General features: G+C 36.3%; 2 protein-coding genes across 7 annotated transcripts; one reads left to right on the top strand and one right to left on the bottom strand.

Moving 5' to 3' along the window:
* On the bottom strand, positions 914-17,108 carry LOC109710858 (nuclear pore complex protein GP210). Of its 5 annotated transcripts, none has more exons than XM_020233645.1 (36): positions 16,797-17,104; positions 15,981-16,246; positions 15,117-15,289; positions 14,777-14,993; positions 13,657-14,003; positions 12,818-12,997; positions 12,354-12,492; positions 12,121-12,269; positions 11,376-11,487; positions 10,659-11,269; positions 10,454-10,577; positions 10,064-10,344; positions 9,481-9,597; positions 9,301-9,363; positions 8,390-8,581; positions 7,705-7,764; positions 7,560-7,628; positions 7,174-7,320; positions 6,960-7,079; positions 6,685-6,804; positions 6,396-6,551; positions 6,256-6,318; positions 6,046-6,149; positions 4,786-5,191; positions 4,358-4,460; positions 4,138-4,268; positions 3,884-3,955; positions 3,605-3,686; positions 3,118-3,246; positions 2,881-3,022; positions 2,606-2,695; positions 2,283-2,514; positions 2,130-2,184; positions 1,972-2,063; positions 1,827-1,887; positions 914-1,655 (listed from the first exon to the last, which is right to left on the bottom strand). In XM_020233645.1, the coding sequence occupies exons 1-36, from the start codon at positions 16,976-16,978 to the stop codon at positions 1,309-1,311; spliced, it is 5,934 nt and encodes a 1,977-aa protein (XP_020089234.1). In that variant the 5' UTR covers positions 16,979-17,104; the 3' UTR covers positions 914-1,308. The 5 variants fall into 5 exon arrangements, 4 of the variants coding, with proteins under 4 accessions (XP_020089234.1, XP_020089242.1, XP_020089249.1 ...); XM_020233653.1 differs by having other exon boundaries at positions 3,118-3,225; positions 16,797-17,103; XM_020233660.1 differs by lacking the exon at positions 3,118-3,246 and having other exon boundaries at positions 16,797-17,105.
* Positions 18,432-26,565, top strand: LOC109710843 (ABC transporter B family member 26, chloroplastic). 2 transcript variants are annotated; one of them, XM_020233625.1, is made up of 18 exons: positions 18,432-18,970; positions 19,141-19,265; positions 20,077-20,119; positions 20,247-20,291; positions 20,423-20,545; positions 20,634-20,737; positions 21,381-21,435; positions 21,549-21,619; positions 21,798-21,900; positions 22,410-22,620; positions 23,575-23,648; positions 23,873-23,929; positions 24,023-24,097; positions 25,011-25,085; positions 25,182-25,463; positions 25,815-25,879; positions 25,959-26,019; positions 26,154-26,565. In XM_020233625.1, exons 1-18 carry the CDS (start codon positions 18,509-18,511, stop codon positions 26,232-26,234), a joined length of 2,112 nt encoding a protein of 703 aa, XP_020089214.1. In that variant the 5' UTR covers positions 18,432-18,508; the 3' UTR covers positions 26,235-26,565. The 2 variants fall into 2 exon arrangements, with proteins under 2 accessions (XP_020089214.1, XP_020089221.1); XM_020233632.1 differs by having other exon boundaries at positions 18,834-18,975.

The raw sequence follows: 26,807 nt of genomic DNA, 5'->3' as shown, positions 1-26,807 counted from the left end.
TAATCCAAATATTTAAACACATTCCTGGCCTACTTTCAAAGGTTAATTTTTTAGGGCTATATCCGTTGAGCGTTCAAAGCTGGGCACCTCTCAACCTTAAGAAAGCTGAGCTCTTCGAACTTTAATAAATGAAGGTTTTTAAAGCACTGTCCAATATCCATCATTTACGTAAAACATTTTGGCGTAGAGGATGCTGGTACGGGAACTGCAGTTACCAAAGCCAATGTTGTTTGCCTTTACACAAAAAGAACCGAAAAGATCTCCTTTTTTATGAATATTGTATGTGACACGTAATTAATCTCACGCTAATAAAATACTCGACAACAACCATTTTATATTGATTTGGCTGTAGTGTATTTTGGCTCTTTGATGGTTTGTAAACCTATCAAGAGTTTAGGGCTTTTTTTTTTTAATTTAGCCCCCCTCAAAAAAATAATAATAATAATCCTGTCAAATTTATATTTACACATATGACTTTCTTTTTACCACGTGAGCATCATATTTGTATTTTTAAGTTAAACAGGGTGAATGAATCACCATATTCATATCCACAATTTCATCCCACATTTTTAATTTAGAAGTCAAAAAATACAAAAAGTGATTCAATTACTGTATTTAAATATAATAATTGAACCACCGTGTTCAACTTAAAAACGATATCTAGATGCCCGCGTGACCAAAAGAAGGCTATTTATGTAAATATAAACTTATTAGAGTCATTTGTAAAAAAAAAAATTTGAAAAGACTAAATGCAAGAAAAAGGACAGTTTAAAACCTAAATATTAAAAGAGAACAAAATGCTATTATAAGACTGACAGTATCCAGCATAATTGGCTCAGAAATAATTGATTAGTACTCGTGGCCACAAGTTGGAAACTTAGCTATTTTTAGCTGAATTCATTTCTAAAAAATATATGAACAAAACAAGTAAACATTTTTTCTGAAATTTTACATTAATCTTACATTGTGTATCATACGATTTCACAAATACGCCAACACAGCTGAGAAACAACAAAAAACAAAGGTTTTTTTTTTCTTTTTTGTGCATATATATATATGCAAAAGAAAGGAATTTGAGCACTCGAGAAGTCAACTTACAATGGCCACGAGTAATACAAGTAATTTGCTCTATCAGTGCTTTCATACAGTTCTACGATAAGCATGTGGTTCCTGATTTTTGTTTTCCTCTGAAACGGAGTTTCTGAAACAGCAAAGATACATCTTAATCTCCAATCCTACTTCTGATTACATTCTACAAAATTGCCATTTCACGCACCCTTCCCTAGCCTTAAGACGCGGCAGGCGTTGTTAGTAGGTGTACTGGGGATCGTATCTTCTCGCCCCGCGCCTATAGTAGGGAGTTTCATCGATCGTCCTCCTAACATACTCTATGAAAGGCTGCGGCGTACGAGGAGACAAGTTAGAGTCAACAGGAGCAGAGATCCGGGGCGGTGTTGCAGGACCGGTAACAACAGTTGACGAGGGAGTCGATGCGGTGGATCTTTCGGGCTTGTCAAGCAACCTCAGGAAAATGAGGACTGTGAGTACCAACACAAACGCACAGATTAGGATTGCAGGCCATGTGATACCAGTCACTCGAACTGGTTGTTCTCTTTCGCCTGCTTCGTAGCTTACATCTACTTCCTCAGTTTGACCTGCGACAAGAAATCGAGCACTTTACTAAGTTAAAATTGATATTCTCATTATCATAATTGCGACAGAAATGAAATTTTACGAAGCAGAATGGTAATTCTTTCACTATACTGTTCAAGAAGAACATCAATTTCACTTGCGAAAGTAAGAACAGGGAAGAGTGATAACTCTACCTGTTTCAGGAAGCACAATATAAATTTTGTCCGTGAAGGGTTGTCTTTGAAGGACTTCAACCTGAAGTAGAGAAGATAACCAGTAAAAATTTAACCCCCATCTATGAAGTTAGGCAACAACTTGCATTATAATACTGCTACTCACCTGGTACTCAACACGGCTACCAACACCAGCACCACTTGATTTAAGAGGTTTTATCGACAATAGATCCTTGGTGTTCCAATATATCTCAACATCTGCAACAGGAAATCCGGAAATCAAGATATAAGCTTGCATAGAAACAGTTTAAAATCTTCTCATACCCGTGTTCCCAATGATTGTCAACACACTTTTATTGGAGTGAGGTGTTATGTTTAGCTGCATCAGTAAGATAGAAATGATAGACGGCATCAACTTGGACATACTTTGCACAAATGTTCTTAGAAAATGTATATATTTAATCACTCTTGCAATACCTTCCCTTCTGCAATTGAAAATCCTCCGACAAATGGAGCACGTGAAGATCCCATAACACTTGGGTCTTCTCTCAACGACGCAACTATTGAAACATACATTACTCCACTTTCACTGTCCTTTTCTAAATTCACATCTGACTTTGGCATTAAACTCAGCAGCTGTCTAGGAGAATACGGAAAGAAAACACAATACGATTTCTTTGTAACATGATCACTCCACGGCTTAGCATAGCTACAGAAGTAACAACAAGAGATATCAAAAAAGTATGTGAAATCCTGCAATATATATATAATGTAGTAAAAAAATGAAATGGCAAACATACCCAATAAATGGTGGTGCAACCTTGCAATCAAAAGAGGCTTCAACACGTTTTCCAACTGCTTCAAACTTATGCTTGCCCTCCATGGAATCACTTCGCAAGGAGAAAAGAGAAACATTGGTTCACATAGCTTAGTACCATAGATAGCATATTTATATTTATACATAACTCATGTAATATGAAGAATTGTGCATTGATAGCAGTTTACACATAATACAAGACACACGGGAACAAATGGTGAAGCTTGAGAGAGAGAGAGAGAGAGAGAGCAGAGGTACCTAAATCTTATGGGGAACTTGTAACCTTCAGATGGATATGGAATATTTGTCAAGATCTCAGATGGAGCATCAACAATTATTTGGTCCACTTTCAGCACAGTAACTGTTGTTTGCAGTTTCATATTCGACTTTTTGAAGAAGACTGCACATAGAGAAAGTTAACAGAATTCAAATAAGGAAATTCATGTAAAATCATCACTTAACTATTTTCTTCATTGTCTACATTGAGCTCATTACCTTCAGCTACCCCTTCACCACAAGCATGAACTTCTCCAGTTATTGCATTTACAGAAAGAACACTATCATTACCACTCTGCCACCGACCTGATTCAAACCCATCCATGCCTACAAAATAAAGGTAGCCACCTAAACAGAGTACTAACTATGCTAGAGACAATTCCGAATAGGACTAAAAAGAACCAAAAAAAGAGGAAAAGCTAGAGAAAGAACATGAGAAACCTCCAACTGTACACAGAATAACAATGTATCACACTTCCCAGTCGCTAAACATCATTACATTTTTTTTCTTTTTTGGTACAAATGCGTCATTGCAAAATAAAATGTATGGCAAATTGCAGGCATTTCTGAAGCAAAAGTATGACCATGAAAACCCCACAAGAATATCGCAACACCTATTAATCATTAGAAATCTAAACAAGAAGAAGACACCAAGATAATATCATGCATGGCAAAAAGATTATACCATTCGATCTCACTAACTTACCATCTCCAACAACAGTAAAGTTAAGAGTGTGTCCAACATGTATGACTGGATTCCTAGGATAGATTAAAGCACCAACGGATACCTGTGAAAGTGAAACTATAAGAGCCAAGAAACTTGGGGGACATATTAGAAATGAAATAGGTGTATCAACTATCTAAAGTTCAAAATAAGAACAATTATCATTTATCTAACTAGTATCTACATAAAGTATAAAATGAACTGCTAGCTTCAAATTAGTTATTAACTTTTGGGGTACTATCAAAAGAAGTGGAAAAATACCAAGATGAAGTCTGCCTTCTTCGGATTATGATCGATCGATATCCGTACAAGAGCACTACCAGGGCTCCTAGCCTTCAATTGAACAAGGACAAAAAGGCTTGCAATTAGTTAAAAACAGTTTAACAGAGCAGTAAAGAGGACAAAACAGAAAAAGGTCCCATAAGTAGCAAATGGAATTCCATGGTTTAATTACTCTATGTGACAAGACAAATTTGAAAAAGGCGTAAGCATACTAAAGATACCATCAAGCCCACCTGCAGAATGACATGTTCGTTTGTACCATGGGTACTGTTTTCATCCTTTGGAAAGATCATAGACACAATATTAGGATAATTTGTATCAACATCCACAGGAACTACCCCCTTTGCTTCATAAAACATATAACCTGATAAAAGGAAAAATGCGGAACATAAAACTTTGCAAGAATAGATGAGGGGGTACTCAAATAACAGAGTATCTGCAAATATCGATTACCTAAAACATCGCAATACTTGATACTCAAGTCAATTTTATCTCCAACAGCAAGGTAAGCTTCATGGAATGAAGATTCTGCAATAGCAGCCCTTACTTGTGTCACCTGGGTAATCAGAATATAAGAATCTTTCTATATCAATAAGTGACCTAAGTTTTTATTTCTTTAAATATCGGTTTTCAGTCAAATGTTATCAGAAAGTACAGGGTGATATTTCACATTGGTTTAATATTCTTAAATAAAAAATAAAAGTAAATTATGGCAACAACATTTCCCATTAGAGCAGCACAAAGCAAAGTTCATATCAATAACAAAGGAATTAATGTTAGCGGACAATATAACAAATTAACATTGGACATAATCTGGTGAAAATCATGGGTGTGCATTGTCCGCCCATCTAAATAAATCACAATGTGGGTGAAATACTAACCTCAGTAACCCTTACACAGGATGCTATTTCTGTTCTTCCAGTTGATTGATCTTTTGCTTGGATACAAGCAAGATTCTTGCTGTCGCTTGTTTTAATTGTACTTCCGTCGATAGTGATAGCCTTCGATTTTAGAAGGTCATGCTGATCGCACGACCTCAGCAAAGAATAAGTGATAGAACTTTCACTATTACGAGAGCTCGGCCGTCCAATTCCCGGCGATCTAGGAAGAAGCTCTGAAGTAGTATAAAACGGCGGGAGCACCCAAGTTATAGGCAAACCTAGAGCAAGAGGAGGATCTGCTACCACGGTAACAGACTTCGAAGCATTGTAGGTTACACGCTGAGGATCACCAGTTAAAACAAAATCACAAGATACAGAAATAGAAACTCTTGTTTTGCCGGCCGACCTGGTTTACATGAAAATTTGTTAAACAAATTCAAAGTATAGACTAGTCTATACATGCAAAGGTAGAGCAAACATGACTTGTCTAGGTTGATGTCAGAATTTTCTATACTGATGGAACATACAAAATTAGGAATGCACCACAGTTTACTACAAATCTTGATATATATTTAGAGTGAAACAACAATACCAAGTTTCTTGTTAATTAGTCTCCAGAGGAGATAAAACCAATAATAATGCTGACGTTCCTCTTGAATCATAGGAAACAGAACCAATAGGTGGGAAAGGAAAAAGGAAAACGACTACTGAAGAAACCAATATAAGATAAGGCCTGCTACGGATTTATTAGGAGTTTAGATTTATAACATTTACAGCCAACTTATGAAAGGTTCAAGTTATGCTTAAGATGAAGATTTTCAACTTTCATTTGGCTACTTATTCATAACACAATCTTAACCAGAGATAATTAGATGAAGATGGACAGAAATTTATCTTGTTTTATGTACAACTGGGGTAATGAATTAATTAATCACGTACTCTACCTTTGTAAGAGATCTTTGAACTTTCAATTATTTTGTTCAAGATCAAAATATATCGGAGTACCTTAAATATAAAAACAACTTTGAATCAACTTGGAAGAAAACATTTCAAAAGACAGGAGAAGACAACAAGATTCCTCAATACGTTAAAAAGCTAAGCTAGATAAACTTAAAATACTTGACCAACTTGCTCTATAAGCTGCCAGCTGCATAGTTTCTTGAATGCAACTTTTCAAAATTTCTGGTACTTTCAGACAAGAAAGCAAGATGAATACCTCAAAATTTCTGGTACTTTTAGACAAGAAAGTGAGATGAATACCTCCCAATCAGTACGTTGATATATCCCTTGTCACTGTTACTGGAAAAGCATGGAAGTTCTTTGGCTTCACAAGGTAATTCTTTATTCACATGGAAATTCACTACCTATTATTGATTATTAAAAAAAAAAACACTTCAGTCTACTACCACTAGACATAGATAACCTGCAAAATTCTTCCTCAAGTAACCAAGAGATTAAGAATGAGTCAACCTTGTCATTCTCTGTGGTCCAAAAGTAACCTTGACAAATCTCATAGAAGGAGAATAAGTCGCCCTGATTAGCCCAAGAATTCATTAGATGAATATTTTTTTAAGAAAATTTGAGTACGTAAATATATCTCAGATACTTGCCTCTGGAAATGATGGAAATATTGGCATACTACAACCAACACAAAGCTGGGTGCTCTGAGTGCTCAAAGTCATAGCTGGTGGAATCCCAACTTCAACTCTTCCAAAGGCTTCACAGAGAAGAGTACCCCCATTTGCATAAACTGCAGCACGAACCGTCTAACCATACAAGTAAGACAAGCTTAATACGAAGAAAAACCATTTAAATAAGCTTAGATCAAGGGGAAAAAATATATCAACAGGAGAACAAAATGTCCCCAAAACATTAGCTTAAATGAAATTGAATACTTACAGCATTTCCTATGGAACTGGCGAGAAGCTTTCCTGTCTCTTTGTGAATAGTCGCAATTTCTTCATCCGTGCTTATGAACTCAACTGAAGCTCCAACTTTTGGACCACCTTTAAAGGTAACCTAAACAAAAAAAACAAAAGTAAAAAAATATACTCTTATCTCCCAGTAAAGGAAAAAAAATGATAAAAGAAAATTAAATAAATAAAGAACAAAGAAACAAAAGCATATTAAGTGCAATTGAGGGACTGGATAATGAAATAAATATTACAAATTACCACATAAGAGGCAGCAGGTACAAGGTATATATAATCAGGATGCACACGTAATGGCTCGTAGACTTCAACCTTAATAACTTGGCTTAAAATTTTGCGTCCATATTGTTGTCTTGCACTAACCTGAAAATTTCATATTTAACAACATTAAAAATGGAATAAACTAACTGAAATGCTTAAACTAATGAAAAGAAATCTCTAGATGGCATGAACTTACATAAAGGGATGTAACTCCAAGATGGGCAGCTCTAATTGAAAACTTAGGTTCATTTAGTACCCAACCACCAGCTCTTGAATAATCATTCTCAGTGATAAGCACAATTACCTCATCCTCAATATGCACTTCAATGTTCATGTACATATACTACAAAAATCAAAATATGTCAGAACAAAAAGTAACAAAAAGAATCACAGCCTCAGGTTCAACCGGCAAGGAGGAAGCCAAGCGGAATATTTATTATTTTAAAAAACAATTATCAAGAAATTACGAAGCACACAGGCTATGTGAACAGCAGGCTATCAAAATTGTACAAGTAAAAGGATGTTAATGGATCTGAAGTGAAAAAAAAGAGGATCTAAGTGCAGTCTGGAATCAAAAGGTACCTGTGAAAACTCAAAGACATTTCCATCTTGTGTACCTGCTAGAATGTCAAAAGATCTTGTGGCCCCTTCCTACCAACATTAAACAATAATAATCAAGTCTACTTGTCAGAAAGGTTGAAATCCACCATGACAAAAATCATCATACCATAAGGCTTATCTCTTCTTCAGCAATTAACTTAATCCAATCAATATTTGCAACTCTAACCTGTAAATTTTAATGAATTCAGTGAAAAATGTGAAATAATAATAATAATAATAATAATAATAAAGACTTCACATAAAAAATTAAATATTTTTTAAAACAAATAAAAGAATAACAAATGATGATGACACAGTATCTAATCACCAATTATGGAGATATTTCCTGGAAACAAAGGAGCTGAGTGAAACTTTATAAGACTCTCAGCTACTGTAAAGCTTTATCTTCTGATGAAAAATAACTTGAATCACTAGAGTTTTGCAGCCCACAACACACAAATGTTTAACTGTGAATCCAGCATGGCATGTCAATATGATACTTGCCATGGATTACATCCCAGATGCATCGAGCACAATGTAGCAAAACAAAAAAGGCGGAGGTTTATGTTATGAGATAAGATCTATTTAGCACTTGCCATGCTACGTTAACTTTCATTGCAATGGTTTATTGTAATGGTTTAAGCTCAACATAGACTACGTTAACTTTCATTGTAATGGTTTAAGCTCAACATAGATACCAGAAAATATTTTTTAACTAATGACAGCAGGAACTAAGAATACAAAGACTATACTGCAATGTAACCAATTCTTTGAGCCGAGTTCCAATAATGATAAATCAAAGTACAAGTTACCAAAGAAGAAGCAGCAGCTGGAGGAGAAAGTCCAATGTCGTGGACAGTTAATAGAGCAGTCCCCAAGCCTTTAACGCCAACAATTAAATACGAACATAGCACATTTTCAGGATGCTGAATTATATGAGCCACTTGTGTATCATTTATAACCGCTTTGAGGAAGCAAGTCCCACCAGCAACTGATAAATTAACCTACGAACAATATACAACAATATAATTACATGAAGATAATTAGATGGGTCTTTATTGAAAAAAAAAATAAATGGAGAGCTGTCAGTGTTTTAACATATCAGTAAATGATAGAACATTAGAAAGAACCTAAAGCTAAAGGGCTATGGCATAGTCATGGAGAGCTGTCAGTGTTTTAGCATATCAGTAAATGATAGAACATTAGAAAGAACCTAAAGCTAAAGGGCTATGGCATAGTCGTCCTATAAGGGGGGGTGGGTGGGGAGGGATGGACAATAGTCAGAGGATTGCTATTATTTGCCCTTCCGCTTGGTCAAGCATATCAAAATACACACCAGATTCTTCTTTTCGTATTTCTTAAGAGGCAAAAATATATTAATAGACTGAAAAAGGAGATCCCTCTCCCCTCTCTGCACTATTTTAAAACACGTAAGTTGTCAAATGAGAAAATTATAAAAAGAAGATGGTAAGAGCTCTCTGCGCAACTACTATTACCAACAGCAAAAGCATCCAAAGATCTTATGCAAAGAAATACATGTCAACAAGGATGCTAGTTGCATTGTAAAACTAAGGCATATTTTAATATTCTTAGACTAGACCCTCTATAATTATGCATCTAAGATACTGAAGTTCCCTTTTACAAAAGATATCTGCTTTTATTACTGTACAGTTAGTCAATGAAATAATTCTATGCAAGATCTAAAAGTAAATTACTTACATACCTTTGCTTCAGGATTAAAAACCAACAGAACGGACTCTGGTATAACTCTTAAAGAAGAAACCATCTGTGTTTCATCCAACATTCAATAAGTAAGAGAAGCATTTCCATGGACAGATCAAAAGAAAGTTCATTTCCAGCTCTCTAAAGTGTACTAGATCAATTTGCAGAGAGTTGAACATACCTGTAATCTAAAAGCATCTGTGAGTACATCTTCTGCACCTTCATGCAATGAATATGCTTTCTCATAAAGATCAGAATTTGTCTGAGAAAAACCAGTCACTGTAGCACGAACAGTACACTGGAAGTGTTTCATAATATATTATATTAGTCAACTTGAAATAAAAAAAAAAAAAAATCTAATGAAATAAAACCGCCAATAGACGAAAGAAATTCCCATGACATGCTAGTTTTTGCAAATACTAATTCAAGTGTATGTGTAAATTGTGATGGCAATAGATCCTATGTAAAACATAATCATACAAGACAGGCATTTGATCCATAATAGAAGTGAACTAACTACATGTGATAAACTTTTAACCAACTAAATATGATCCACTCATTGTCAAGCTGTAGTTATGTTATAGTTTTATCTTAATTCTTAAAACAAGTATTTTGTTATAATTGAAGTATCTTATTGACGAAAGAGTAAGCCACTGATTTGATATAATAGGAAAGAAAAGCACATCTGCCCTCTCCAATCTGAAAGTCACTCTATAAGTGATAAATAATAGCATGACCACAAGAAAGGTCAAAGTTAGACTAACCAGTCCTGAAGCATTAAGCAGAACCAGAAACCTCTCCCACATTGCCGCTTCAAATCTTTCAACACTATTCATGTCACTCCAATAAGCCAGTCCTTCACAACCAGTAAGTTCCCACCTTAAGCAAAGGGATGATGAGTTAGCAAAAGCTCTTTCGGTTGCATGGATTCCAACAGCAGCTACACGCATGGTACGTCCATTGGAAACAATGATAGGAGAAGCCCAAAGTCTTCTAGCACCACGATCAACTTTGTTTGCAGTTTGTATAGCGTCAAGAGTGTTTGCTGAATAGAAATGATATGAACTAATGAAGTACAATTATAATCAAAAGTGTCTTGATTGTGATTCACAAAACACATGACTGGGTCTTATAGGTCTGAAAAGAAACCATACCAGGTTCGTTAGCAATTAGTGTGATCGATGAAGGAAAATCGCAGATAACAACCAATTGCACACTTGCAACAGCAGGCATTGGATGATCGATGCCAACCAAATTTCCACGCGAAAAAAGCAGTTTCTTAGGCACAAAAAAAGTATTAGAAAATCAATAGTATCCACTAAAAACATATGCATCATAATCATTATTCTTATTACTTACAGATTTCCCCCTTAATTGGCAAGAAACTCTGTACAGACTCTCCTTAGCTGAAGGTGAGCTTTGAACAACAACAGAACTGGTTATTGATCCACCAGGTTCATCTAGAACATCGACAGTTTCAACATATTCAACCTTTTGGCCCCAACGCTCGGGCCCTCCAAGTAACAGAATATCCATTGATGACCCTGGAACAAGATATAGCTCATCCAAACCTGTGCTATCTAAATCCTGAAGCCCAGTTTGTAATCTAGTTAAGTCGACCCAGTAGCCACCAATCTTATCCCCTGTCTCTGCCTGAAAAACTAAAAGGGGATAATATGCAGATATTGTTGAAGATGCTTTCAGAATAATAGGTTTATCAAAAGGCTCGAACGACGATTGTGATTCAAAGGACAAAGTTGCAGCTATTGTAGCTCGACCAGCACAAGTGGCATTTAAGTACGTCCATGCACAAGGATAAGCATGTGAGGTCTGAACTCCTTTTGCACTTTGGACAGCATTAAAAGTTGACAACTTCCCTGTCATGTTGATGATTTTGAAAGATTCATTCTCAGATAAAACTTTCCACCTCACAAAAGAATAAAAAGCATCGCATCTACTATAGAAGCTTCCTGCATAAGCCAATTATGGGTCAACATTTAGGAGATTGAACATGTCAAGTTATAATAAGACATGAATAGAGCATAATCCAAGTCTATTAATGAACATATTAAGCACCATCGGATGTTTTTAATGTCACAGCAGCTTGAAGTTCAGTTCCTACAATCGCCTCCACAGGATACTTTGGCAGGATAACCATAGAAGAAGGAATTGAAACTTCAATTACCACCTACACATGTCAAGTGAAGAAAACAAATTAGCCCAAGCTCAAGCAAGAATTTCGCAGAGAAACTTGCATGTAAATGCATGCTTACCATTGAATGCAAGGACTGTGCTTTACTATACAAAAGACCAGCAATCTAGTACACATAAATTGGGCTTAAACATTTTGCCAGCGGTCTCGCACTAATGAGATAGCCTGACAGTTATACGTAATTACTATCTCCCTGGACTAAATCACCACAGACTTTATTCTAGCAACTTATGAGTGACAAGCCATCGACCACTATAAGGAGACAATTTGGACACCTTGCAACACTATGATAAGCTACTTTGGGCACTAAACATTAGGATCATCAAAAGTAAATGTAGGTACTTACACGTCTAAATAAATTAAAAAGGCAGGATATAGCTAATGCTCCGCAAGATATCCCTCAGAATAGTGATTTTAAACAAGTAATCAAGTAAGCAGCACAGCTCAACAAAAGAGAATAATTTCTTACGTACTCTAATGACCACAGCAAGTTGAGATCATCTAACTAAAAAAACTACAAACCAAAGATCTAACGAAGTCAAAATTTTAAACAGGAAAAAATTAAAAAGCTACAAAATGTAAGCAAATGAAATTTGAATATAAACATACCTCATCATAGTTAATAGAATCAAAAGCTGAAAACACTTTGACAGTGGCTCGACCAGGCCTTTTAGCACGAATAATGCCAGAAGCAGAGACGTAAATAACTCCCGTATCAGAAGAAAACCACCTGTAATCTTCAAATGTTCTGCCACAACCTTCGGCGTATAATGAATGTTAGTTTCAAGTAGTATACTTGCCAGATAAAACATAAAATAAAGTTAGATAAGATGATCGTCAACCTCCAATTGCCTTTAGCTCAAGTTCCTGAAAAACTCCAGGGGCCCAAGGAAGACGAATAATATCTGAGCTTTCATTCCGTCCATTAATAATTAACTTCACTTTTCTGCACACGTTAACTTCTTGCACATGCTTAAGAACCTAAAAGGATAACGTGAATCAGAAAGCTGCCAATATGTGTATACTACTACCCTACACATATTACCCTAAAATCCTCAACAGCCCATACAGACACAAGTAATACGTGCTGGAGTTTGGATGCGAATCCGACAATAATACAATTGGTAGAACTATTTGTCCATAGCCTAATTGAGTGGTTGTAGCATAATTACTATTTCATGATCATACAAGCAATGAGCTTTGTTGTGATGTATAGTAGTGTTACCATGAATATTAACCAGATAAACAAGGACATAGACCTCATTTCTAATTAAAGCGAAACCATAAACAAACAAGAGAAATATACCTCAGCCTCTGATGTATTTCCTTTTTGGTATGTTATAGAGGCTGTAAGAAATCCTTTTCCTTCCGAGATGGGGGTGAACAATCTAGAATTCTTCCAGTCACATGTGACGGCAACATCATGCGAAACTTGGGATAAAATCCAGTACTCAATTGTGCTGCTTTCCAGTTTCAAATTATTATTCTGCAACAAAAGGAAGAAGTACAAAGAGATTACATAAAGGATGCCCCTAAACAACTATTACAGGGCTTTTTTGTATTTAGCCCCCTCAGAACTTTTTTTTACAAATAGTCCTAACAAATTTATATTTGTATAAATAGCTCTCTCCTTTCCATGCAAGTGCCTAGGTGGCTTTTTTAAGTTGAATACAGTGATTTAGTCACCATGTTTAAACACGGTGATTGGATCACCGTGTTCTTTTTTGTATTTTTTATTGCCCGTAAGTTAAAAAAAAGGGACTAAAGTGTGAATATGAACACGGTGATGATTGAATCACCGTGTTCTACTTAAAATTGCTAACGTAGCGCTTGCATGGCAATTAGAGGGCTATAAATGCAAATATAAATTTGCTAGGACCATTTGTTAAAAAAAAAAAAAAAAAAAAAAGATTTTTGAGGGGGCTAACTGTAAAAGAAGCCCTTATTTACAAGAAAGAGACTTCATTTTTTGACAAGAATCATCATTAAGTAATAGGTACGTTATCCCAATTTGCATCCTACAATATCAAGAGCCACACCAATTAAGAGTCCCTCCAAAAATTCTCTTTAAGTCAACTAACCATTATCACTATAATACGAATGATATATTTGAAGAGATAAACTGTTAATCAAATATATTATTACCTCTGTGATGTGTATCTCATTGGCATCAGATTCATCAGCAAAAGCTTTCACACTAATTGCGTATTCCTGCCCTGGAAACACATACCAAATATTTGATGCGGGAATAGGTGTTATTCCTTGAAGAGGGATGGAGGCATTCGTCACAGGCACCAGGTATAAGCTAAGTTTATGTGGGATAACAACATGCATGGAAGATGTCTGTATGTGACCAGAGACTCTGATATCCTCAACAATAATATCTGTGAATCCAAGATTCAAGGCATGAGTGGTGCCCATCACACCATCTATCCATGCCACTGAAGAGTTTGTCACATACCACCGATGATGTCGAGACGGCAAATCAATCACTACACCAAAGATCAGTAATAGAAAAAGCATCAGAAAACACTAGAATCAAATAGTTAGGGTATTTAATGCCAGTTTCGCCTGGCTTGTGAAACAAAAGCTATTCATTTGGGCCTTGGGGGTAAAAAAGGCAGAGCTTCTGCTTGCAGCAGTAAGCCAAAATGGGTATATAGATCATATAGGAAGATCTCATTTAGAGTTTCTGCTTATTGTCTAGTGTAAAAATGTTGATAGGATTTCATTTTAATTTGCATGTTGTTGTTGTTAAGGTTGCTTCACGTGATTGTTGAGATAAAATAACTTAGTAATTTAGTTTTCTCCTCTCTTCCTCATACAGTGAGATAATTGACAATAAACCCGATATGGATCCATTATGCATCAACATGTCAAACAAAAGAAATTCAAAAACCAAGGGTCCTTAGTCTCTGTCATTATCAAATGTGTAACATAGAACTATAGAAGGGAAAGATGCATCATCAAAAGAAGAAAAAAAAAAAGGGCAATCCACATATCTATTTTTCATATTTTCTAACACCCCTGCTTAGTCTAGACCAAAATAACAAAACTTCATATGTTTCAAGATATAATTTACATAAAATTAATAGTTAGCTAAATAGTAAGGCAAAACAGGAAATATTACTTAACAAATGATCACAAATGACAAGAAAAGAGCAATGATACTACTAAACTAACTCCCCAAGAAAATTAGAAATAGTTGAATAACACAACAAAATATACTCCATCTTGATCATACTAAAAAATTAAAACAAAGTACCTTTAACAGTATTTAGACGAATAATCCTAAGCTTGTAGTGTACAAAAGCACCAATAGTAACATAGACTGGTGATGGGGGATCCAGTGACATAGCTTCAGCAACAGTCAAAGTGATAGTGTCTGCCACATGCTGAAGTTGCGGCTCAAGCAATTGGGCACTAACAACCTCATGGCCGATTTCGATTCCTTTCACAACATATAAATCTGAACCCACACCCTTCAATGCATCCAAAAGAAGTCAAGATCAAGTATTTAACCTAAAGTGCAAGTCATCCAAATTTATTTCAAATAAGAGTACAGTAAGACTCTAGCTGCAAAAAAACAATTAGCTCATACATACTTTATCTTCAAGCTCTATTTGTGTATCTAGATCACCACAAAAACCACCACAATCACTTAGTGGAGTTTCCTTCAATGGAACGTGCACGAGATGATGAATATTGCTTGCTACAGAAGATTTCGGCACAAGTTTCCACAAGAACTGTAAGCCTACCAATGATGAGAATACATTATCTGGAAGAACAAAATGTCAGTCAGTGAATTATTAATTGGGTGGAATTTGATGCTCATCAAATGAAAAATCAAAGAAAAGAAAAGAGCTGCAAAAACTACAGAGATCCTATTTTCTTTTCCCAAATAACATTGAAGACCTTCCCTCATTCTGTAAAACTCAATCAGAAAATTAGTTAATTCGATTAGTATAACATTCAAATTGTCCAGGAGTTACGTAATATTTTATAAAGCTCTCCATATGTTACTAATATAAGTAGATAGAATTAGGCTTTCGCTTATCATGTTTAGTTCTGCTTTCATCCTGCCTAATGTAAACCCCACTTTAGTACTAAAAAGAGTCCAAAGTGTAAAGGCAATGAATGCTGGATTGAATGTGATTACATCGGGCTTTCTCCTAAGATGGAGACTTGATCACCTCAACATGCTCACATTAACTCTTGATACGACAGTAACAAACAACAAGCACCTACACTCGACCACTACATTACAAAATCAGCAAGAGATTCCATATTATGGAGACAACCAACGGAACTCTAGCTAAACATGATTTAGCCGTAAGAGACACTAAGATAGAAAAGAACTTGCCCCCTTGATGTTAAATATCTTACTATAGCATTAGACGCTAGCTTAGAATGACATAAATTTTGATTTACTATTACCAATAAAATGTTGCAAATACCACATAAGTTACCTTCAATATCAAAGCCACGAATACGCAGTGTAGCCAGTTCGTCTAGATCAATTTTAACAGCATGATGGAATATTTGGATCCGTGAGATCTTATCAATGAAAACTTTACACCGTATTGTAGCTCCAGTGTGGAGGTCTGTAGCATAAACAGAAGTCTCTTTTCGACCGCTATAAGGAGCAATCGATATTAACCGAGCACTAGTTGAGCACCGACTACTGACATTATATTCTGGTTGAACAGATAGAATGTCATGATGATCCCACGACCTGCCAATGAAACAAATACAAACTCAGCGCCACTCGGAAAAGAATAGATGCAGAACATCTTAGTGCAGTAGTTCACTATCATTAAAACACAAAATATCATTCTCATTTGATTCGCATTCATACAAAAACAGAGGAGCATGCAATGAGTCCGATTCCACCCGTCGGATCAAGAGCAACACCTAGAATGCGCAGCCAGATGGTACCAAGATTTCACGTAAAAAAGACTAGCAATCAAAATTAGCTAACCCAGTTTTTGAAAAATTCTTAATTAACATAATTTCTACAAAACCAATGTCTCCTACTATCCTAGCTGATGGAAATTTTGCAAGAATCACTGCCTATTCGGCCTCTGTTTCTGGGACTCTAGTAAAGCACTTGTTTAGCAACAAGCTGAGACTCTGAGGAGCTTCTCCTAATAGCACTACACCCCTTAGCAGCAGCAGCAGCAGCAGCAGTTTGACAGTAGTTAAGCAGCTACACCGAGCATATGGACTCTCAAACTCGAACGAAAGAGAGAAACAAAATTTTAAATAAATAAATAAATGAATACCAGGAGAAGCAGCCATCGCTTCCCTGCAGTCGGTACCCAACAGGGTTCGTCATACGAGGAGGCAGAAGAATGTTCAAGTCTGCTATGTGGGGGCCCGGAGCAGTCGTCGCGATCGACGCCGACAGCGCTGCCGCAAAAATGACCGCCGCTGCCAGCAGCAGCCCCGCGGCCGGGCGAGCCATTTCTTCTCTTCCCCTATTCCTCCGGAGAGGCAGGGTCGGAGATAAACCCTAATAATGGGCTGAGTGATGAAGAGGGAAGTAGTGGGAAAGGCTTCTCCTCTGACAGGGGTTCCTTTTTATTAATGGTAAATTTGAGTTAAAAGAGCGGAGTTTTTCTTTCCTTTTTTAAGAAAGCTATTAAAAAAAAAAGTTAAAGATCTCAGTTTTTTATTTTTCAGTTGTCGCGGGACACGAGAACATGGGCCACGCGAGTGGGAAATCGACCGCAGCCCGGAAAGGAAACACACATTTTGGATCCAAAAGCGGGATCGATTTTAAATGAAATTTCAAAGGTTCGGTCGGCCGAAAAATCATGATCCGACGGTTGAAAAATTTTTTCGTTACTTTTTGGATAAATAGTGGAAATCTACACTCCTAACTCCTAAAAGTGGCGACTATATTTAATCAACAATACTTTGATTTTATAAATGAGTAAATGACAAAAAATTTGGTGGGTGATACCCGAGGTTTCAAGTTCGAATTCTAGCTGATTCACATTTACAACTAAGTTTATTTCTAAATAAAATAAACGAAACAGGTAGTGTGCTACCTATCTCTTAAAAAATATATATAAATGCATAGAATTTTGAATTTAAATTTAAATTTTAAGTTAATCTTATGACTGTACCTTTATTTTTTATCTCATAACAATGTTTTTTTTCATTTTTTTCCTATCAAACTAATAAATTTCTTTTATGCAGATATGCTAGATTTTTCATAAGATTCTTTTCCACTATAATTTTCTAATAATTCTTAAACTAACTACATAATACCTAATAATTTCTATCATGAGATCTGGAATCATCATATACATCTATATCTATATTATTTATGATGAGAAACTAATAATTCTCCTATTTTCACCAAAAAAAAAAAACGATTTTAATAATTGCAATATAAGAGTTTAGACTATTGGTTTCCTATAAACGTACTACCTATTAGACATTTTTTTGTATTATTGTGCAAAAATAACTTAAAAAGCCTGATATAGTGGATCATGTTAGACACTTAATCACACTCCTCTCTATCATTTACTGTATAATTTCTTAGTAAATAAAAATATATATATAAGCTAAATATTTATATAACCAAATAAAATACAAATTGTTGCCACACAATTTGTTCTAACCTTTTTAAAAAAATGGTATAAATCTTACACTATGGCCTGAAACCTCTTAAAAATTCAAATTTACTCTCTTATTTAGTTATTAAAAATTACAAATTTTAAAAATTTTAAAATAAATAAAAATTTATATATTTTACAATAAAATAAACAGGTAGCATTTTTATTCTACACAACCACCTCCAGCACCACTCGTCAAAATGCCCCACACAATTTTTTCTTCCAAAATCCTCCCACCAGTTGCTTACACGTCACAACATCTACCACGTCTCTGCCGTTAAATACGGCCCACGGTTATCCCCACCGGACGCCTCTTTCCGAAACGGGGGATTGAACATTTGAGAGTGGTGGCGATAACAGTAATAACAATGTATCATTCCCTTCATCTTCCTCCTCCCACCACCCACCTCCTCTTCCAACCTCGCCGCCCCCTCCTCCTTTCCCCCACCTCTCCTCCTCTCCTCCTCACCACCACCACCACCACCACCACCACCACAGCGACCAACCCTTCCTCTCACCGCCGCCGATCCCGCCGCCGCCACCTCTCCCCTCCCAAATCGTCGTCTTCTTCGCTCTCTCTCCCCATCGATGGCTTCGATCTCCGGCGAGATATCGGAAAACGAAGCGACGCCGCGGCGGGGATTGCGGAGAGGTTGGCGTCGATCATCCCCGGAGGGAGCTGGTGGAGACTGGGGGACGAGGAAGAGGAAGGGATCGGTGGGCGGCGGAAGGGCGTTTCGGTGATCGTCGCGCTCCGCAGGATGTGGATGTTGGTGGCCAAGGATAGATTGGTCATCCTCCTCGGCTTCGCCTCCCTCGTCGGCGCCGCGGTATGGTATGCTATTGATGCGTATCGATCGTGTGTTGTGTTCATTACATGCCACTGTATATATATATTGTATTTGAGTAGTCTGAGTGAGTAATTCAGGCTCAATTGAGTAGTGTAATAAGCTCTCTCAACGTGGTCTTTAGCAAGAGTACTGGTTTTATCTTAATGCAGCTTTCGGAGATATCGATACCGCATTTCTTGGCAGCGTCTATATTTTCTGCTCAAAATGGCGGAACAATGTTCTACAGTAATGCAAAGCTATTAGTTCTTCTGTGCTTAACATCTGGAATATGCAGGTTAGTAGTTTCGTGATTTTTTTTTTTCCGGGTAATTTCTTTCAAGGCAATTATAGTGGCACAACCACGCATGGGACAACCACGGTCAGTGTGTGCATACTGCGCTGACCAACATGACAACTCCTGCTATTAGTTCCCCTGGGGTTGATTCTTATAATTAAATTCAAAAACCTTCTTAACTAAATTCGCAAGGCTCAGTGATCCCATTTGCTCCAACAAAACTTAGTAGTCTTGAAAATCTTGTTTGGACTTTTACCATCTCTCCTTTTGAATACATTACGTTCGAGGTAGCAACTACCTCATCTTTACTGTGGCTATTTATTTGACACTTTATGGACTGCTATCAGATTGAGTTCCAGCCATTAAACCTATCAGCCTGTGGACGTTTCCATCATTGTATTGTGTTGTGCCTTTATTGCATGAATATATTCTAAGCAATGAGTGGTATTCAATGGCCCTTATCTTCATGCCTGCATCTTCTTATGTCTCCTACTTTTGAAGGTCTCCTAAATAGAAAACATAACCAAAAAAAACTGAGGAACAGTGTAATGCAGTTAAGCTTCAGACTTTCAACTTTCAAGACAATTTCATTTACCTAAAATGTAGTGATGTGTTTTTTATATTGTTTACAGTTGACAAGAAAAGCAAAATAAAATGTTTTCTTGGTTTCACCTCTAAATCTTAAGAGTAGTTGCCAATGTTACAACATTTTTAGTTGCCTAGAGAATCTTATGAGGTGCTCATACGAGATGATTTTAAGATAGATTATGCACAGAGGACTCAAATTTTAACTGGCTGTTGAATTGTGCAGTGGTCTGAGAGGTTGCTGTTTTGCCATCGCTAACATGATTTTGGTAAAACCATGTCGGATTCTCTGTTTCTTTACTTTTGTCTACAAGTATTTTTATGTCGTTAATTAATAAATGTTAGCTTTTGCATCACAAAGTTTTTGATGAGGTTACCTTCGGAAATATTCTGCAGGTTAGGCGAATGAGGGAAATGCTCTATGGTTCTCTTCTTTTTCAGGTCAGATTTATACCAATAGATATGCTGGATTAAAACATTGCTCTTGAGAGTAATACTTTCCTTTTTCTTTTTTTCTTTTTTTTTTCTTGAAATGGTTTTCTTTCTAACTTTGAACATTTTCGTTTTGCTAGGATGTGTCCTTTTTTGATGAAGAAACAGTTGGTGATTTGACTAGCAGGCTTGGGTCTGACTGTCAGCAAGTATCTCGAGTCATAGGCAATGATCTTAATCTAATATCACGCAATGTACTTCAGGTGCTTGTTTCTATGCTTTCTTTGTCTTTCATTTTTCATGTGCAAAATGATTTGGTATGACAACAGCCTTTGTTGAGTTTATTTTCAGGGAACAGGTGCATTAATATATTTGCTGTTCTTATCTTGGCCTCTTGCTTTATCCACTGTGCTGATTTGCTCTGCCTTGGCAACAATTATGCTCGTCTATGGACGGTAAGATTGTTCTACTGTAACATACATCAAATCTCATTTGTAACATCCCAAATAGTTCTTCATTGGAAAAAAAAAGGGAGAGTAGTTGTTTGGCTCTATCATGAGTGCCATAAGCTTAAGCATTTTGCGTGAAGTGGTTTAGGTCCGACAAGCTACTTATTCTAGTGGGTCAGTTTTGGTGTGTTACAGCAATGTTATCTAATTTTGCTAGTTTACGAGTGAAAAATAAAAAATGCATAACATGGGAATAGAAAGCAAGCTATGTTCCATTTCATTTAGAATTTCATTGTCATCATATCAGCCTTTTGAGTCAATAATGAAGGACAAGTTTGTTAGCTTATTTAATGAACTACTGAGTGGTTCAATTCAACTGGCCAGCAACCTAGACATTGTGTAGTCAGTCATATTGGTAAAATTTACCTAGTTTAGTAACCAAAGATTTCCTACAGAGAGATTATAGAAAAGTAATATTAAAATTATTATGAGCATTATTAAAATGATATTCAATACACATTTAATCACTGGTATTTATATCTCTCTGCAAATGTTGTAATATATAATGGAGTATCCTTTATAAGCCAGGTTGCTATTTAGGAGATATTGATTTGTCAAAATTTTAGTTTGATCCATTCTTAATTTATAGGTACCAAAAGAGAGCTGCTAAACTAACACAAGAATTCACTGCGTGTGCTAATGAAGTAAGATACGTGTCCTGCTAGCAGTTCTTCTTTGAAACATAATATCTTCACTATATATATGTATGTATTCCTTATGTCCATTTTCTAAATCTGATCAATTGATGCTAAATCAGGTTGCACAAGAGACCCTTTCATTAGTGAGGACAGTTCGAGTATATGGGACTGAAAACCATGAATTTAGAAGGTAATTTATGCCTCTCTTCTCCTCTGTGTGTGTGTGTGTGTGTGTGTGTGTTTGTGTTTCTGCATGCCTTCCTGTGTATGTGTCTAATTAACACAAGGAAGGGCATTGAATAGCCACAGATTCATGTCATATCTTGCAAAAATCTTATAGAACTAATACTTCCTCATAATTTTTTTAGGTACTTTACATGGCTTGAGAAGCTGTATGATATAAGCTTGCGACAGAGCATGGCTTATGGATGTTGGAGCTTAAGCTTTAACTTTCTTTATCATTCCACACAGGTTCTTTTCTATTTTCACAATAATTGAAACCCTTCTCAAGCAAAAATCCTTACTAGTTTGACCTTTTAGAAGTCATCTGTTACTGCATTCACTTTAAACACGTCGGAAAGAGAGCATTGCCACATAACACATTCTCGAAGTTGTTTATTTTATTGGTTATCTTATTGCCGCTTCTTTCCTGCATAGTTTTCAGTAAAAGCCATTTAGATTGTTCTGCAACCACTTATCTTATCCCCTCTTATTCCTCATCTTCTTGTGTTCATCTTTGTTCTTAAAATATAAGAAGAAAATTGCGACCAGCTAAGTGAGTGAATGACTTTTTCTTTATTTGACACGATAAGATGCTAAGCATAGTCAGCGTAGTGCGCAACAATGCTAAAAGTAGTCTATGTGTCTTCAAAACTATAGTACTTGGTTACACTTTGAATCTTATGTCTAGGCTTTTGTTTATATTCTAATGTCTCTATATGATATTACTTCTATTTCACCTGGCAAATAAGTGTTTATAGGTTATTGCAGTGTTGATAGGAGGAATTTCTATCATGTCTGGTCATATAACAGCAGAACAACTAACAAAGTTCATACTATATTCCGAGTGGCTGATTCTTTCAACATGGTGGATTGGAGACAACTGGTCCTCGCTGATGCAATCTGTTGGAGCAAGTGAAAAAGTTTTTAAGTTAATGGATCTCTTGCCCAGCAGACAGTTTTCATCTGAAGGCAAGAACTTTATAGAACTCTTTCATTTGAAAGTATGTTTCAGGTTCAATTTAATCATTTTTAGAATCTAGGTATCATGTAACTAGCAACCTTATCATCATTGAAACTTTTGTATTAATCTTAAATATGCTGTTTTTAGACCTGCATTTACTTTTCCATTACAAATTGACCTAACCATTTGTTGCTCAAGAGAACCAATATATGTGAGCTGCCACCACCATTTGTCAAGACTGATCTAATAGGATTACAAGATTTTATTATTCTTCTCCAAAGTAGGATGTCACATATTTTACATTAGATGCCTAACTTATGGGGTTTCTAAGCTAACATATGTACAATATCGGTATTTTCCTAGAAGATTTATTATGCCAATTTGACCAAAAATTTATGGGTGTTTAATTATGACAATAGAGTTCATGTTTTTGTGAGCGTGATTCAAATTTCCATTAAAGTTTTATTGCAAGTATTTACTGGACTGCAATCGAAACTGCGTGATCTGCTTTATTATGCAATATAGCTTTGAAGAATTGTGACTGAGGAAAAGATTTTCTTGTAGGCAGTGTCATAACTCATTTCTCTTATTAGTATCTAAACCCTGCTAGTACAGAACGCCATAATATATTCCTCTTTTACATCAATCATGATAACAAGTTTTTGAATTTATGCTCGTTATCAATCTTGCAAACCATGAATTTAGTTTAGGCTTAGCAGTGGGTGAAAATTTATCTCATCCATTTTAATTGCATGCATAGAAAGTCCTTCGAATCGAAGCATCAGCTCTCTCAAAGTCTTGAAAGATAATTTGTTGATCTATGATTGAAATGATAATGAGGCAAACTTTTCTAAGTTTTGAAGATTCCTTTTGACGTCGTTCTCTATACTTTAATTAGTTGTAACAGTTAAACCCGAGAGTCTACTGGTCAATGTGCATAATGCTTAAGTAAATATTGGCAGGGCTGAAGTTAGAGAAGCTGGTTGGGCATATTGAGTTTGTTAACGTATCATTTTCTTATCCTTCGAGGTCCGAGGTATGTTGAATCTTTATTCATTACTATACTCGGGATCTTCAATTGAATATTTAACAGGTCATATGAAAGTCATGTGCTGACAGTCATGTGCTAACAGTTATTACCGCAGTAGTGGTAGATTAAAATGGGCAGATTGTTCACTTAAATTTTTTAAACTTTTGAAATTTTGGATGGCCATAATTAGTATGATATGATTAAATTTTGTATATTTGTTGCTCCAACAGGTACCAGTTCTACAAGGAGTATCTTTGTCAGTACAACCGAATGAAGTAGTTGCCATTGTAAGTGCGCCCTAAATTTTATCCTTATCCTCTCTAATCTCTATCATGCTGGAGTATAGACAGTTTGTTTATTTTCTTTCTTTTATGTGAAAGGTTGGTCTTAGTGGAAGTGGGAAAAGCACAATTGTCAATCTATTGCTTCGTCTATATGAACCAACAAACGGTCAGGTACTCCCTCTTTTTTGTCTCCCTTCCTGAAACTATATCCACCATTTCTTGGCAGTCTGAAATGAGTGAAATTTATAATAACAAGAGTTGCAGCATTCAGTATGCTATAATAATGGCTGTACTTTGAGGAAACTGGTATATTATTATAAGATTTAAATGCCAGTGGGATCATGCGGACTTTTTTTGGTCAGAAACAAAGAGTCTCTCATGAGTCACGAATAGCTAGGTCTACATCATATCACTGTCTAGAAAACCGATGATATACCCCTGCCTATACGGTGGGCCCATAGGCTGGCACTGGAAAGCGCATGTAACTCATCAACATATTACATGTTCTTTCGTTCAATGCAGGAGAGATGGGTATACTCTTTATATTATCAACAAGAGTATGAAACTTAAATAAGTAAAACTGGTCCACAATATTCCAAATAGTGCCATCTGATTCAACGATCATAATGAGACCGTTAGACAGTAAGGAATCAAGTAAGAGCAGGGCTTTGCCAGTGTGAAAAAGAGAAAACAGCTTATATGATAATATTGAGTTTGGGAACACTAGGGCTTTATGAAAGATTATCTTTAATTGATTTTGGGACTACTTGGAGCCAAGAAATATAGTTCATCTTGGGAAGTATTTGAATAGAAATTCTGCATCATTAGATATTAAGAATTTTGGCTTTTATATGAATGTGGAAGGGTTCCACTTATCAACTCAGGTTTTTAGGTTGGTCCAAGCTCATTGAGATGTATTTTTCAGTTTGAGCACCGGGACTTCTGCATTCTCATTTTTACTGAAGAATATGCACCTGATGAAACGAACTATTAATGTCAATGACTTGAGTTTTTCTTTTGCCCACAATTTGATCGAGTACAGGACATCAAAGTGCATTTTGCTTTTTCTTGGTTTATGTTGCAGATATTAGTTGATGGCGTCCCACTGGGAGAGTTGGACATCAAATGGTTCCGAGAAAGAATTGGCTTCGTGGGACAGGTTCAGGAGCAAAGAAATCTTGTGTATGAATTTGTAGTGCTTCTTACATTTGTGTTACGGGAAAACTAATCATAGATTCAAGTTTGGTGTTTGCAGGAGCCGCGGCTATTCAGAATGGATATAAGTTCAAATATTAAGTATGGGTGCCCTAGGGAGGTCAGTCAGGAAGAAGTGGAGTGGGCAGCGAAGCAGGCATTTGCTCATGAGTTCATAGTGTCTCTCCCCAACGGATATGAAACTCTAGTTGACGATGCTCTTCTTAGTGGAGGTCAAAAGCAGCGGATTGCTATAGCCAGAGCTATCCTTAGAGACCCTACAATTTTGATTCTTGATGAAGCCACTAGTGCGCTGGATGCGGAGAGCGAACATAACGTGAAGGTAGGTTCTTTTTTCGAGCACAGATTGCCACTTGAGTACAGGATTTGGCTTGCGGCCTGTTTGGCATGCTTGGAGCTTTCATAAAAGTTTTGTTTGAGTAGAGCTATTTGAAGAAGCTCTAATAGGTTGTTTCATGGAAACCGACTTAACAGCTTTTCGTGACAGCAAATGCAAGATCCAAACCGAAGCTTTTGCTTTGGGGGATCAATAGTTTTTTTTTTTTTCCAGCCACTACAAAAGTTCGATGAATATTTGTTAGTGCAAAAACGCTTGGCTTGTGGAAGCTTTTGCTCTTTTGAAGTGGAGAAGCTGTTCCAGAACCAGGCTAATCAGACTATTGACTTTATTTAGGGGGTCATTCGAGCCGCTCAAAATGGATCGAAGACTGGGAGAACTGTGATCATCATAGCACATAGGTAGTTTCAAATACCCGCATTGAGATCCTTTCCTTCAGATAACTTGGCATCATATAAAAGAGTACAATGAATATTGCAGGCTATCAACAATCCAATCTGCTGATAGAATTATAGTCATGGATAGTGGTAGAGTTGCAGAGGTATGTCTTCCCTTATTCAACATCTGAAACTTTTACATGATGCTATTATGTTCTCTGGAATTCACATGAGAAGGAGGTAGTAGAATAATTATTGTTCCTAGTCAGTCGAGCACTGCTTTCTTTGATTCATGCAGGTTGGAAGCCATAAGGAGCTCATTCAGGAGGACGGTTTGTATGCGAGATTAGTTAAACGACAGGCAGATGCATTTGCATAGTTGTCACAACACTATTGATTTTTGTTTGTTCCATGGGTTTTTCAGTGGAACAGCCAAGTACAAACATGGAAGCAACATAGACGATACTGATTCTTTTCATACACCAAGGCGGTAGATGTTATTCTGAGTGGCTCGACCCAAATTAAAACGAAATAACAATACTTTGTTAGGAAATGTGTAACATCACGGCTGTTGTTGTATTTGTTTTGTCTCGATGAATAGAGAGACTGTAATCATATCCTGTAATTGAAAGATCTTTTTTTCTTGAAAAAGAGCTTGTGGTTAGTAACAAACAGCGCGATATTAAACATACAAAGCATATACTTTTTTCTGTTTTCTCCTGTAGGGTTCTTTATCTTAGATTGCAATCATCCCATCTTCTGTCAAGATCCAGTGAACTAATTTCTGTCAATTATATAGCCAGCTAGGTTTAAAAGACTTGTTAAATGACCAATTACTACACTCATATTCTGAGTGCTCACGGGTTTCTATTGATGGAAGCGGCAGCGGCATGGGCTCATCATACATTTCATGTTATTCTCGGCTCTAATTGATTCTCACGCAATACAGGCA

This window comes from Ananas comosus, linkage group 1 (genome assembly GCF_001540865.1).
Source record: "Ananas comosus cultivar F153 linkage group 1, ASM154086v1, whole genome shotgun sequence".
In the NCBI taxonomy this organism is placed as follows: domain Eukaryota; kingdom Viridiplantae; phylum Streptophyta; class Magnoliopsida; order Poales; family Bromeliaceae; genus Ananas; species Ananas comosus.
Note: the sequence above shows the minus strand (reverse complement) of the source record. Positions and strands in the feature narration are given on the sequence as shown.